The 14,803-nt window shown below is 41.8% G+C and overlaps 3 protein-coding genes across 3 annotated transcripts; all 3 read right to left on the reverse strand.

Annotated features, from left to right (window-relative positions):
• Positions 1–739: 739 nt before the first annotated feature.
• Positions 740–1,189, reverse strand: LOC104443978. The gene has a single exon (XM_010057547.2). It carries the CDS (start codon positions 1,187–1,189, stop codon positions 740–742), a length of 450 nt encoding a protein of 149 aa, XP_010055849.2.
• Positions 1,190–2,945: 1,756 nt separating this feature from the next.
• LOC104443977 (high mobility group B protein 6) lies at positions 2,946–5,687 on the reverse strand. The gene is made up of 8 exons (XM_010057546.3): positions 5,159–5,687; positions 4,667–4,786; positions 4,293–4,567; positions 4,086–4,191; positions 3,909–3,974; positions 3,644–3,814; positions 3,380–3,547; positions 2,946–3,285 (listed from the first exon to the last, which is right to left on the reverse strand). Exons 1-8 carry the CDS (start codon positions 5,627–5,629, stop codon positions 3,145–3,147), a joined length of 1,518 nt encoding a protein of 505 aa, XP_010055848.2. The 5' UTR covers positions 5,630–5,687; the 3' UTR covers positions 2,946–3,144.
• An 899-nt stretch (positions 5,688–6,586) lies between these two features.
• LOC104443976 lies at positions 6,587–10,924 on the reverse strand. The gene is made up of 5 exons (XM_010057545.3): positions 10,592–10,924; positions 7,827–10,434; positions 7,698–7,758; positions 7,379–7,602; positions 6,587–6,983 (listed from the first exon to the last, which is right to left on the reverse strand). Exons 1-5 carry the CDS (start codon positions 10,704–10,706, stop codon positions 6,932–6,934), a joined length of 3,060 nt encoding a protein of 1,019 aa, XP_010055847.2. The 5' UTR covers positions 10,707–10,924; the 3' UTR covers positions 6,587–6,931.
• Positions 10,925–14,803: the final 3,879 nt, after the last annotated feature.

The following is a 14,803-nucleotide window of genomic DNA, read 5'->3' on the forward strand; positions in this document are numbered from 1 at the left end:
TTAACCCTCGCTGCTCTGCAGGATAGAGGACACCCGTGCGCATGTGAATAAAAGGGAAAAGTTCAATCGGGAAGGAAATGTTTGAAGATTTGATCTAGCTATGGAATAAGAGATATTAAACTTCAAATTTGAAAAATTAGATATTTACTGAAATTTTAGATAAGTTGCGTGGACTAGCTATTCAAATAACAATTCTTTCGATTCGGTTAGAGATATTCTCGCAACTTATTTTACTATAAATCGTGGGTTGAGGTAAAAAAAAAAAAGGGTCGATGGGTTTGCTTTATAGCATAAATGATTAGATGAAACCCTAGACACTCATCTTTTCACTTTTTGTCAAGAAATATGAACATGCTAAGACGAATTCGGCAAATCATAGTATAAAATCTACATAAAATGAAAAGCTATCATGGAGCATAATACAGTAGAATATTTTATTAAGGTGTTGGTGATACCAGTACCAAAGCACTAATACACATCAATTCAAACTCTACATTTTGGACCTTTTCTTTCCATTTGTTCAACAAGATAGTTTGACTCAGGTGCCGAAGTTAGGTGAAACTCCAAACCAAAACGTCCCGGCAGACTTATCATCATCATCTCCACATCAAGATCTCAATCTTAGCGATAGCTGATACAATGAACATGATCAATCACCGTGGACGGAGTGTTGTATCACAGTTCGGTAGATCGACTTAACCTATAATATCTACACATCTCAAGTCCTCACGAAAACTAGCTAAGCGCACGAAATCCCGGCCGAAGCAGCCGTGAATCTCTCTGACGCCGTTCTCTGCACGAACGAGCTCACCTCGGGGGACAGCGCCGCGAAACACTCGCTCTCCGGGACCTCCGGAATCGTCGAGAGGGCACCGGACTTGTCGTAGAAGAAGAGGAAGTTGCCCTTGAGGGCTTCATGCCGTTCGACCCCGAAGATGGGCTTGTTCGGCTTGAAGACGGACCGGAGGAGCCTGTGGAGCGACCGCGAGATCTTGGACCCTTTCTTGGTGGGCGGCGGAGCAGACGGTGGCTGGGGTAGGGGCGGACCGGGCGTCTCACCGCGGCGGTCGGGGAAGTGGGGCATGGAGAGACTGCGGGAGACGATGGCGGAGTCGAGGGCGCGCTTGAAGGACCGGAGCTCGAAGGAGTCGTAGAGGGTGCTCTCGCAGTCCCATAGCCGTGACGCCATGGCTCGTTCCATTTGAGTTTGCTCACGTTGATCCATTGTCATCGTGTTTTGCGAGACACAGAGAGAGAGAGAGAGAGAGAGAGAGGGAGAGGGAGAGGAGAGGAGAGAAGGGCTTTTGTAGGTGTAAATTGGGTAGTTGATGGATGGAACGCGAGCTCACGTCCGCCACATACTGGCCATGGAACTCTACCTTTCGTTAGGGTTTTGCAAGCCAAGCATTTATTGGAAACGATAGAGGCCAAGTAGAAAAGCGAACTGTAAAGCAAAATGTAGTTTCAGTAAATTAAAACGAGAAGAAAGGCTATGAACTTTTATCGCTTCATTGATGGTAGCTTATCACTAGTTTTTGGTGGGTCTCTTGCCGGCAATGTCCGACAATGGCGTTTTGGCAAAGGACACGGGTCTTAATTGAGGCCGGTAATTTTTTTTCTTTTCCTTACAGGAATTCACACATCTTGACACGATCATTTGACATATTCCAAAAGTGATACGACTTAATACAAATTTAACGTACATAAGCTTTTATAGTATAGTTAGCAAGAATAGAGGGTTTTCTTTATTATTTTTCCCCCAATAGCAAGTCGTTCTAAAACTTATTGGAATGGATTTTCGCCAAATTGAATGTAGGTCATTAAGTTTTTTTTTTTTTAAAAAAAAAAAAAACTATAGTACAAGAGATGATCAAATAATCTACCTTTTAGACGGCTTGAATGGTAAAATAGAGCGATTCAAACAGATAATCCTTTTCTTAGGCCAGTCCGTCCAAATTATATAAGATTTAAACCCACGGACGAGTCTTGATACGAAGTTTTTCTATCTAATCTGTCCAAGTCCTCCCGGAAAAGTAGGAAAATGCACTGGCTTTACCAAGTTCTTGATAGCGGAATGAATCTCCTGTAGAGCATTTTTAAAGGAGAGTTCACTCTCAAACTTTTACCTAAGATTCTAGGAAACCCATGTTGATTAATAAGTATGGATAAAATAATAATACCACAAAAACTTCAGGTTATACTTGTGACATAAATATCCCAAACTATTCCTTTTGTCACCACAACATTAAATTTACCCATTGTGATGCAAATACATTCAATTTTGTTGTGTCATGAAAAAAACCCAAACTTTGTGTGACATATATACTATTTATTTCAATTCATTCTAAGGCATATTTGTCACCTTTGGTATGAGTTTAGTTTTTTTTGTTTTTGACATAAAAAAGTGTTGCGATTTTTATGGTATTATTAAACCCTTAAAAGGAAGAGATTGTTGCCAATTTAGTCTTCTTCTTTTTTTTTTTTTGCCAATTCAATTATTAATATTATTTCTTTTCAATTTTTTTTTATTAATTTTCTCTTTTCTTTTACCTTGTTGAGAGAGTTGGCGTGACTCGAGTTTTGGCCGACACTAACCAAATCGATCGAATTGGCACAAATAAAAAAAATTTAGAACTGAATTAGCAAAAAAAAAAAAATATTAGGACTGATTTTTGCTACAAAAAGGAAGAGATTGTTGCTTTTTTTTTTTTTGGGACTTACGAAAAATTATCCTCAATCTTTCACGTGGACGCGGTTTCTACACAAAAGTTGCGCGTTGCCATGTTTCGAGCGTGACAGAAGTTGTGTTCCCTGTTGCGGAAGCGTAGGCCGATGGCATCGAAGCTTTGATAGTGATGTTGTGTTACAGTATACGAGGAAGCGACAACAAGTGAGGATAATAAGCAAAAGCGAGAATCGCAAAGTGCCACAGATTGCAGTTAAAATGTATTGAATCGTGCGAACTCAGCCCAAACAGATTAGTCACTAAATCCCACCAATTTCGCAGTTAAATATTTCATTGCAAGTCAGAAGAACAACCTAAAGGAGAAAAAGGAAAATCAACGAAGTCAACTGATATTCAAAAAAGCTATCAAACTGATAGCCAAAAACCCCTCCCCCTACTACCAACAACGCATTTTAATTTCACTGCTCTGGCTCGTCCTCAGCTGTGGCTGTCCCTGCCGCTGCCACATTTTTGTTGTACTCTTCCAATTCCTTCTGGTACGCCGCCTTCGCCTCGGCCGCTCTCGCATTCCATATCCCTCTCTCCTCTTCGCTCATTTCCTGTCAAAGCCCCGCCCATCACATGAGTCAACATCATCTAGAATCGTTTCGATACAGCAAAGAGATTTTATCGTGACAGCAATATGAATAGTACCTTCCATTTCACTGATATCAGCGCATTCAAGGTGGAGTTGCTGATTCCGGGCCTTTCCTCCTTTAGGCTGTTCCTGGCGCCTTTGCTGAAGAGGATGAATGAGGATGCTGGCTTTTTAGGCTTGTTGGGGTCTGCATTCTTCTTTTTCTGGCGATTTTGTTTCGTTTTCTGCACATTCCGCCATTCAAATTAGCTTTCAGGTACATGTGATTTCAATTGCTTATATAGAATTTGCGAAATCGATAAGGAAGCATCATTTGGCACCTTAATTATGTTTTCGGTCTTCTCCTTCTTCTTCAGCATTTGCATGGCTTCTTGCTTCTGGAGCTTCATCTGCTCTTCCCCTTCCTTTCTAACATTCTCGGCCTCCTCTTCCTTCATCTGTTTGTACGCCTCCATTTCTTCCATGTATTTCTCCTTGTTCTTCTTAGCCATCTGGGTGGTCAAAACAACATCAATTCAATAAGCATGCTATATACAAATCTGCTGTAGAAGACCCAAGGGACAAAAGAAAGGAAAATCGACAAACCTCTTCATAAGGCCTTCTCTTTTTCTCTGACATGTTCTTCCACTCCTCTCCTGTGATCTTTGCAACCTACCGCCACCAAACAACAGAGAAATTTAGACCAAGTTTGACAAAAATATAAAATATATAGAAAAATACTCTTACTTTGTTAAAACATTACGGCATTATAATCTGCATTACCTCCAACACAGTCTTGCTTTCGGCAACCAAAGCAGGCCTCCTCTCATTTGAGAACAAGAAATATGCTGACATAGGTTGTTTTGGCTTCAATGGATCCTTTTCCTTCCTGTGGAAATTTCCAAACAAGATGAACAATAATCCTATGTTTATAGCTTCAACCATACAAACATTATGAACAGCATGACTAAGAAATTCAATTTAACTTACTTGGTCTTCTTGTTCTCCTTCTTTTCGGCTTCCTGTTTGAACTGGAGATACTGGTCGAGCAACTCCATGGCGGTCCTCTGCTTGTGCTCGTCTTCAAGAAGCTTCATCGCCTCGGCCTCGCGCTTCTCTTTCGCAATTATTTGCAAGTAAGCCGCCTTTTCCGCTTGGTACTTCTCCTCATAGGGCTTCTTCTCCTCGGCATTGACACTCTTCCATTTCGTCCCCAAAATAGCTGAAATCTCTTTAAACTCTGCTTCCGGGTTCTCCTTCTTTATCTGTTTCAGAAAAATCAAAACTTTATTGTCGTTGAAGCTGGAGTCACTGAGATTCAATTCTCGCAACAATCGATTTGCTCATTTCTCTTTTTTACTTACCTCATTCCATTGATCCTTACACCACAGGACGTAAGGTGGAGATGGCCTCTTTCTCTCTGGGCAACCTTTCTTTTTCTCCTTCTCGTGTTCGTCTCTTCCAGATTGAACCATCGGGAATGTCTGAAAATAAAATTCCACAAGAAAAACCCATTTCAATCCCTACTTTTAGATTGATATCACAACGAACTGACCTTAGTGAAAATCAAAACGCGAAAACGAATCTATACCATTGAGTATATCCATTTTTCGCAACTATTATAATGTACCAACATTACGTGTGAACCAAAAATTGCAGATTTCTAAAAATGGAGCGAAACTGACCGTATGGTATATGAATATCTTGGAACCCATTCCTCTAAACTTCAACATAAATCGTATTACACCACATACCGTATGAATTCTGTGAACGATTTCAGCATACCCAGCAATAATCGTGAACTAAAAGTGGCAGCTTTATCCAAAAGAAGAGAAGAAAGGCTGGGCAAAACTAACCATAGTGGGCTTGAATTCCTTGATCTTCTGCAACTTCTTGAGCTCACCCTGGAGCTTCTCGTGCTCTCTTCCTTTGACCTCAAGCTCCTCCTCCTTCTGCTTCAGCATTTCGTCCCTGTCCTTCAACATCTCCTCTGTCTTCGCCTTCTCGATTCTCAGCCTCTCCATCATCTCCTGCATCTCCTGCATCTCCTTCTCAAAGTCGCTGGCTGGCGCCGCCACCTGCTTCTTGGAGTTCGCCCTCGGCTTGCTCTTCTTCGGGGACGAGCGCGGTTGCGAGAGGCTCTCTTGGTTCTCCTTGAGAGCCGAGCCGGAGTCGTCGTCGCCGGCGGGCTGAGGAGGAGGGAGGGTTTGTTGTTGTTGGGCTAGGATGTTGGCTTCATTGGAAGATGGGTTCTTTTGCTTCAGTGCCTTCCGGGAGTTCCTTGGCTTCTTAGTGGGGATGACTTCAGAAACTGCAGTATCAGCCATGGTGTTCACAGAGAGAGAGAGAGAGAGAGAGAGAGAGAGAGAGAGAGAGAGAGAGAGAGAGAGAGTGGAAAGTGGGTTTGGATCTGGGGAAGAAGATGGGAGGAGTTTTATAAGGAGCCTCGCATGGGAAGTGCAACGGTCGAATATTTTCAAATTTGAAATTCATTTGGGATTTTACCGTTGACAAGACTAAATGACTTTTTCATTTCCGAAAAAGGGAAATGGTTTTACATTTCCAATAACAGCATAATAAATCATTAATGTGGATATTATTTCCACTTACGTGCGAACCAACTTGGGCATAAATGGAAATTACAGATTTATACAATGACTTGATTATAGTGACATAAATTAATTTTTCCTCGTCTATTAAGGTTAGAAATCCATAATAGATTACTCAAATTCTTCGGTCTCTTATTTCGACAATCAGAATCAATAATTTCCTTTTTGGTAAAAATTATTTCCTGTCTTTACAAATAACAATTTTTTTTTTCATCTAAAGTTGTAAATGCTGAACAATTCATGGCAAAATGGTATCATAAAAATTGCTTGCTATGCCTTGTTATACATCGGTATAAACCAATGGCGACTTGTCTCGTCTATAGATAAACTCGACATTATAAGACCAAATTATTTTGGAGTTCCACGTCCACGCTCCTGGACTGTAAAGATTGATCACCCAACATATTAATCCTTCGACATCAGCTATTCACCATTTTAAGTAATTAAGTGATTCGTAACTTAAATTGCATCAACAGCGATTCCACTCGTTCCCCTCAATGACAATTTGGCCATACCTCTCAAAATCTACACAGAGGTTATAAAACAGCTTCCGATCGTATTAAACATGTATTATTGTGCTTTAGGTCCGTGGGAAAACAATGAGAAAACAAGTGTAGTCGGCGTCGACTTTGGCTGAGGAAAAACACAGAAATTTGTGTCTGAACCGGACAAGCCTTGAAAACACAAGAAAATCGATCTTGATGACCAGGAAAAAAGGAATGAGGATATACAGTATCATGGGAGTAGATTTTACAATCAACGTCCGTCGCTTTGCATCGCCCAAAGGCAATGAAGGCGCCTTCTAACGTGATGAACACACAGTCGAAAGTGAAATACTGTAGTCGAGTCGTCATCATCTTCTCAAGAAGCTCTATCGCAGCTCGCGACTCAAGCTATTGAGATGGAGACTCTAATGCTGAAACTTCACTAAGCAAAGTGCAAAACAAGATCGAAAAAGAGAAGCTCGACCTTGGCAGCTGCACAAAAACATAGGCGACGACCGACAATTCTTGAGACTGTTCACGCTTCTTCTGGAACTCGCATGCCGAATCCACACTGCACTCTCTCGACCCTGTTCAAGCCAGCAAGAGTAAATCAAAAAGGATGACAACACTGTTGGAAATTGACAGAGCTACATGCGAAGACACATCGACGCCTGCTCTGAAGGCGACTTTATCAAGATCAAGTTTCTTTCTTTTGTCAAGATAGATAGTGCAAGTAATACGTTCTCAACATCGGAACCATTCAATCTAAATGAACTAGTTAGCCAAGAAATATCAGCTGTAAGAAATATCAGCTGTTCATCATAACATTTTATGAATATCTCAGCAGAAACATGACCAATCGTGTTGTAACTGGGGTTATGTGGTAACAGATCTTAAGATTGCCCGACGGATGAGTGAATGACATGATGAAAGAAGTTTACAAAAGCATGAGTTGCATAATCATCGATGTGTTGCGACTTACGTTGGGGCGAGTTTTCCAAGGTTGTACAGCGCTTCACGAGTTTTCTCATCCAGGACTATCCCGGAGATGTCAATAGCATAAAACCTGTTTCTTGTTCTCGGTAGTCCTCTGCTAGCAAGTAAATCGAGATCTCTCTGATTCAGCTCTCTCCCGTTTATGAAGATGCCCGTGTTCCCAGCCGCACAATCTGCTGGCATGGGATGTCTGAACTCTTCGATAAACGGCTGCAATGAAACATCACAGCGTCATATATAAGCAGGTAGAACAAAAACTGGTCTGCGAAGAAAGTGTCGGTTAAGCAAAGGATTTGAAAACTCACTGGAATTATGCCGAGGCAAGGTTGGTTCATGACGCCCCAAAACCCGGCTTGGAAATCGTACCTTGCAAAGATAAACATATATTAGGAAACGAAGATAACAATGCAGTTATTTACTCATAGATAACTTACCAGTAATCTCCAGGAAGAACAGGACCGGCGAGCTTTTCGGCCCTTTTGACGACGCTGTCCGGAATCAGATGCCCGTTGACTGTTACTTTAGGCTTTTCATTCTCCAGGTTTTGGGACTCTCCATAGCTCTTTATAAGGCCTGCAAGAAAAGATTTACTTCTTTTGTGCACCTTCTCTTTGGCCTCTTTGCTGGTATCTGTAGAGTCTTGGGATAGTCCTGTATGGGGATCCTCATTGAGAGGAACTTCGACTTCTGCCGTCACTGATGCATCATGGCTAGTACCTTGGCAAGCATCTTTCTTCTCTGTAGAAACGCCCTCTAGTTTAATCCTGCTGTCCTCACTTTGGTAAGACGGTGAATTGTCAAAATGTTTTGGAACGTGTGAATTTTGTGGTCCTGGAGAAGTGTCATTTTCAGGTCGAGTTAAGACATTGCTATAAGCAATCACACTGTCCAGACTCTCTTCTTCCTCTGAACGAAGAGATGGTGAAGAAGAAGCTGGAGAATGGAGGCCCTGCATCTTTCCAAAGTCGCTAGCGTTCTGTGGCTGCACTTCCGAGAGGGATAGTCCTGTAAGCGGATACTCATTTGGAGGAACTTCAACTTCTGTTGTTGCAGAAGCATCTTCTCTAGTACTTCGGCAAGCGTCATTCTTCTCTAGAGAAACACCTTCTTGGTTCATCCTGCTGTTCTCATTTCCGTTAGTCGATGGATCGTCAAAATGTTCTGAAACTTGTAAATTTTGTGGTTTTGGAGATGTGTTACATTCTGCTCGCGCATCACATTGAGCAATCGCACTGTCCAGACATTCTTCTTCCTTCGACCGAAGAGATGGCGAAGAAGAAGCTGGAGAACGTAGGCCCTGCATCTTTCCAGAGTCTCTAATATTCTGTGGCTGCACTTCCAAAATTCCATTGTCTCCGGTTAATTTCAACTTAAAAGATCCGTCATACGGATCAGAGGAAGTTCTTATAGCACTCGGACGAGTGTCAGGGTTTATGCCGCCATCAGAGCAAGTGGAAGAAATTTGAATGTCGTCGCCGCCATCTTTCGCAGCCCCACCAGATCCCTTCTCCATAGAAGTGACAAGCTTCTTATTTTCGATCTTGAACAAGATTATAGCTGAACACCCACCGCATCTTAGTTTTTGCTTATCACGTTTCTCCTTTATGATCAGCTCCTTAGGCAACTTCAGCAACTCCAAGCAGTTTAAGCACGTCATAAAAGGCGCAGCACCCGCAATGGGATGGCAACGCTTCTTGTTCTGGCGAGAGACCGTCGACGTCTTTGGTCGAGACTGAACGAAATTTTCAATGTCCAAATCAGGGTCCTCCTGCCACATTTGAAGTGAATGCAGATATTTAGAATTGGATGAAGAGGTACTATCACCTGAGTGTCTAGCATCTTGTGGCCTGATCTTGACAGGATTGACTCGGTGGTAGAGATTGGAGTTCAATCGAGCTTCGAAAGTTTTCGATGAGCTTGATGCATTAGGTGAGAATCGTGGAGGAGGAACTCGCTCGTACTTGTAACAACATCTTGAACAAGCGCACGAAGGATGGTGACGAGGGGATCGGTTTGGATACATGACTGGAAGATCTCTGTCAAAACCCAGGTACCCGTCCGAGAGGTGTCCAGGGGGCGGTTCGTGTGCATATCGATGGAAAGGCCTCACGGTTCCGGGCGAAAACGAGCGTCGATGGTCCTCGAGAAGATTTAACTGGCCATCCCAAGGAGAAAAATAGAAGGCCGACATTTCCATCTCGTAGCTCTCCATAGAATGGGCGGATTCGTGGCCTTGCTTCGTGTCGGGAGGCTTGCCGATGGGACTGTCACGGATGAGCGGTTCATCCAGGACGCCATAGCCAGCATGAGCATAGTAAGGATCACCGGAAGCTATTCTTTTATGGCGAGGAACTGTTTCTCCGGCCCCGGATTTATTGGCTATGTCACCCGATCGATTCATTTGATTCGCCAACTCATCCAACTTCCTGAGAAGCTCGACCCGCCTGCGCTCCAACTCTCTAACTCTGTCACGGTCAGTTATATCAGAATGGCGGCCTAAAAACTCACCGTACCCACCAAAAGAGGGAGATCTGTAGTTGTCGGGAGTCCCCTCTTCGGGATACCGGTACCAGCGAGTCATCTCGTGCTCAGTGACAATCCTGGAGTCCCTTAAGAACACTTCCAGATGGTCTCCGGCAAAACTCCACCTTCCTCTCTCAGCCCGCGAGCTCGCCAAATCCAGAACCTTCTTAGACCGAGCAGAGCTTTCTCCGAAACGTCTTTCCATGAATCTGTTTCCCCGGTCTTCCGCGTATCGCTTGTGATCGAAGGCATACGCAGTTTCCTCTTTGGCTCTTCTCCTATCCAGCCTTAAACCGGCACTTTCATCACTCGCACTATCTCTACGAGCGGGAGCAGATTCCTCTCTCTTGTCCATTGCAGAATTGCTTACTGAAACATCAGTTCCGGCTCCAGAACTCGGAAGCCTCTCGTTTTTCACATTCCTATCGTGAATCCCCCTCTCCTGCTCACGAGCAGCGCCGATGCTCTCCCTCGTCTCCGCTGAATTCCCACCATCACCAGCGGGCTCTCTCTTCTTAGCTATCAAAAGAAATCAAACCGAAACTCTGATCATTTTGAAACCGGCCTAAATTGCTGTTTAAACTCTTCTTCAAACATGTGACTCTTATCCTTACCGACCAACCTCCATTAACTGTTCAACTAATGGAAAACCGACGAAAAGGGGAAGAAGACTCACCTCTGAGAACAGCGCCACAAGCGCCGCACCTGAACAAGGAGCAGCCATGGAGTTCTTGCAGCAGACTCGCGCATTTCGGGCAATGGACCAACCTCAAGTTCGGTCCCTGAGCCATCCTCACGCAGCTCCCGAAATGCCCAGATCAAGAGCCACCAACTTTCCCTACTGACCTTTTCAAAGCAAGAACCTCATATCCGAAAATAAAAAAGAAGAAGAAAGCAAGAAGAAGAATCTACGGCAAAAGACATTGCAGCTGTTTAAAATTCGTCCGTCCTAGCACGACCGCACCCCGGAAGAAACCAACAAATCGCTAGAGAACAAGCTGGACATGGATTGACACCCCCTCCTTTCTTAACTTTCCTCATATCTGACCGGAGACACGACTGATTAAAGCTGGAAACGAGCGCCGTTTCGATGAAAAAAGGACACGTCAGAGAAGTCAGCGATCGGATTTCCGACAGGCTTCAGATCGAAAAAAAATTCAGCGCTCGGATTCCCTATAGCTCAAGACTCGATCTTTTCCTTCGTTCTTTAATAAATAAAAAAAGGTAGAAACTTAGAAAGTAAACGATCGCCCAGATGATGTATGCATGGACATGGTCAGGTCAAATTCTGAAGCGAAACCCGAGGCGGCAGAGGACATGTCGCGATCAAAAGAAGCAAGCCCCCGACAGAAATTTTTCGTTTAAATGACTTGGTTTGGAACCGCCTGCATCCGACCGTCCAATTATCTGGCTACTGAACTTTTGAATGACTGACGTTGGAAAGTGAAATGAACAGATCGAATGGGAAACGTTAAAGAATCCGACATTTGTTGGAAGATATGGTCGAGAATCCAGAAGATATACCGAGAATCCGATTTGATTACAATCATGTGCTAAATCAATTAGGGATTAGATTGAGATATTATATTGATTTATAAAATATTTCATTGCCTTTTCTGTATGTACATCTGTTATTATAATTACCGAAATATGTACATTGAATACAATTGAAGAAATACAAAGAATTTCTCCCTAAACTTCTTCACTTCTTGCTTCACTTCGCTTTCTTTCAACATTTTTAATCTTTACTTATGGAATGACCCTCTGGCCTCGAATATGAGTGCCCATTTAGGCAGTTAGTATATTGGTGAGTGAATCGTGATAAGTGATCGTGGGTGATCGGACAATCCGGATTGAAAAATCAGCCATTGCTTAATGCCGATAGGACGACTGCGGTGAATCGGGTGCATTAATAATGGATCTTAGAATCGGATTTTGTCCGCAGCAAAGAGTGCATCTGAACCTTGTTCATTAATCTTCCATGTCAAAACATGTTTTGGTACAAGTCTTAGGCGATTCGAGTGCATAATTACTTATGTATGGTCAGACCATCTTGTCAAAGCATGTTCTTTTTTTCCTTCTTCACAAAGGTCCTCCTTTTATGGGCAAAAGGAATGGATATGACGTGTTCACTAAAATAAGCCTATGTATAAGGAGATTAGACATGGGAATTTATCATATATTCCCTAACAACAAATAGAAGACTTTCGTATCCATTCATTTTGCTTTGCGAAGAATCAACAATTCAGAAAAATATATTCTCTTGATTTTGGTCATCTATATCGGTGACCGAATGAGTTGATAAAAAATGGTTTCACAATCAACAATATATTTAAGCATAGATTGATTCTAACGATGAAAACATCTTTTATTAACTCATCCTTTAAGCAGTAGAAGCAATTCATAAGAAAATAATTTGTAAATTTATCAATTTTCCACGAAATAAAAAGACTCATAGAGAATATTCGATTCAATCGTTTTCTATTTTCTCACGTTAACCATAGATTTGGAAGACCAAAACAGACAGAAAAATTTTCAACCCAGAGAAGCTTCACACTCAAGCTATGAGTAATATGCTCAATTCAATTACCCCATACTTTCTTCCCATCAGTGTTTTTTCATTACAGCACGAACAAAAGCACCAAACCCGCCCCTACACATCCCTGCGACCTCGTTCCTGTCCTTCATCTTCTTCCTCATGCTCTTGCCCGACGGCTTGGCCGACGGCCTCTGCTTGCCGAAAGCTTCCGCTTTCCCGGCGGATCTGAGGTCGCTGTTCGACGAAGAAGGTGATATCAACAGGGCCATCGTGTTCCGGTCGAGAAGACGGCCGAGCGACGCCAGCTCATGGGAATCGTACAGGGGACTCCCGCAATCCCATACGTTCCCACCTTCTGCTTCTGCTTCTCCTCCTTCCTCCGGTGCGTTTCTCATCGTGCACGGCGACGAAAGTCCTGGAGCTTCTCGAGAGGCCGCCGTTTGAGCAGCTGGTAGAGACATCGCTCCTGACGAAGGACTTTATCGGTTTCACGTCGTTTGGATTTGTTGAGCTAAATTTGGTGGAGAGCCTGACGTGTGACGTCACTGAGCCGGGAATTGCCCCGCTTTGGTGCGTCGTCAATGGTGCGATATTGCTTCTAGTTTAAACTTCCAACTGGACAGTAATGTAGGCGAAAAGTCTTCTCTCCCCTTCCGTCTTCTTCAATCTTCGGGAGGGATCGAGCTAGTTTCCCCCTTTCTTCCCTATTCTATTGGTTTTGTTTTGTTTTATCATTTTTTTTCTCGCCTTTTCTTCTCTCCTTATTTAGATTTGAGAGTTCTCATCTTCCGATCTAGTTCATGATTTGAGAATTTGAAGTCTCTCGATCTAGTTATGAATCCGAGTATTATCCTCTCCTGATTTGGATTTGTGAGTTTAACAAAATATGATTTTGAGAATTCAATATTCTTTGCTCTGTGTATGTATAAGTCAATGATGATCGCAGAAATTTTGGTGTCTTGTTAAATCATGAAAAATTGCTTTTTCCCATGTCAGATCTATGTTTGTTTAATCTATTTTGATTTGGTTCATATGACGATGGTGTAAAGGAAGCCAAACTTAAGCACGCACTGCCAAATGACAACATCGTAGTTATTGAAGAAGTAATTTATGTCATGTGTTCATCATTGATAGATTCGATGATTGGCTGCCGATTATTTTGCTTAAAAGATCTATTCTTGCGGAATGACTGCATGTCTAACTTTGTTGGTGCTCTGCTGAGCCTCCTTATTTTCTGGATTTGGCTTTACTTTCTAGTATTCTTGCTTAGGTTCGATTTGCCTTGTTATGAAAACTACATATTTCTTTTCATGTATCTTATTGAGCAATTAATACAATTTTCTTCCAAAAAAAAAAAAACTATTATGCACACATTTTGGATAATTTTCAAAAAGATTTAAACCTATTGTTCAATTTTAAACCTTTTAATTTGGCAATTTTTGTTCTTTACCTTTTGAGGATTTATCGATATAGTTATTGCAATCAACTTTGGCTAAAAATTATTGAAGTAAACATCGGTCATCCTACGTGACTGAAAAGAAAAGAAAATGAAAGAAATAAAAATCAGATTTAAAAAAAAAAAAAAAGATTGCAAAAATTGCCAATGTCAATAATTTATGGTCAAAATCAATCAAACAATTACATTGTCAAATTGTCAAAATATTTAGTCCTAATTGGCCAAATTGAAAATTTTAGTATTGAACTAATTATTAACACTAGGTTTAAGATTTTTGGATAATTTTCATCATGTTAGGGCATAGTTTATTTGGTTTAAGGGAATATTAACTTATGATGGACATGCCAACATTTAGAGCTAAATGGCCTATCTAGCTACCGTTGAGATGATTAATTACAATAAAGGAGATGAAATGGTATACTAATTAAGCCTGCCAGTCTCATATATATATATATATCGTATACATATTATATTTTAGTGTGTGAAGAGGAGATCGAGACAGAATTTGAGAATAATAGTTACATCTATTTAGGAGCCGAGTGAAGAATCGTTCACCGGCATAATTGACTGATTAGCATTCGAATTGAGTTAGTTATATGGTAATTGAATCTTTGTAAACATTCGAGACCCAACGGTATTTAACTAAGGTATCGGCGCATCTAATAGGAAATTCATGATATAATTTGGGTAAATAAGTCAAATAACAAGTTCATTTCAACACATTAGAATTCTGTATAATTCTCAGTCAGTCAATATCAACAATTAATCAAGACTAATATCTTTTTTTGACCTTTTAGTTTGGTAGGGTTGGCCTCCGTTTTTCTAACGAAAGAGAGAGCAAAAGGGTCGGTGCATTGGCCGGCCTTTCGTGATGGGCTTTTCGTGATGGGCTT

This window comes from Eucalyptus grandis, chromosome 10 (genome assembly GCF_016545825.1).
Source record: "Eucalyptus grandis isolate ANBG69807.140 chromosome 10, ASM1654582v1, whole genome shotgun sequence".
Lineage (NCBI taxonomy): Eukaryota > Viridiplantae > Streptophyta > Magnoliopsida > Myrtales > Myrtaceae > Eucalyptus > Eucalyptus grandis.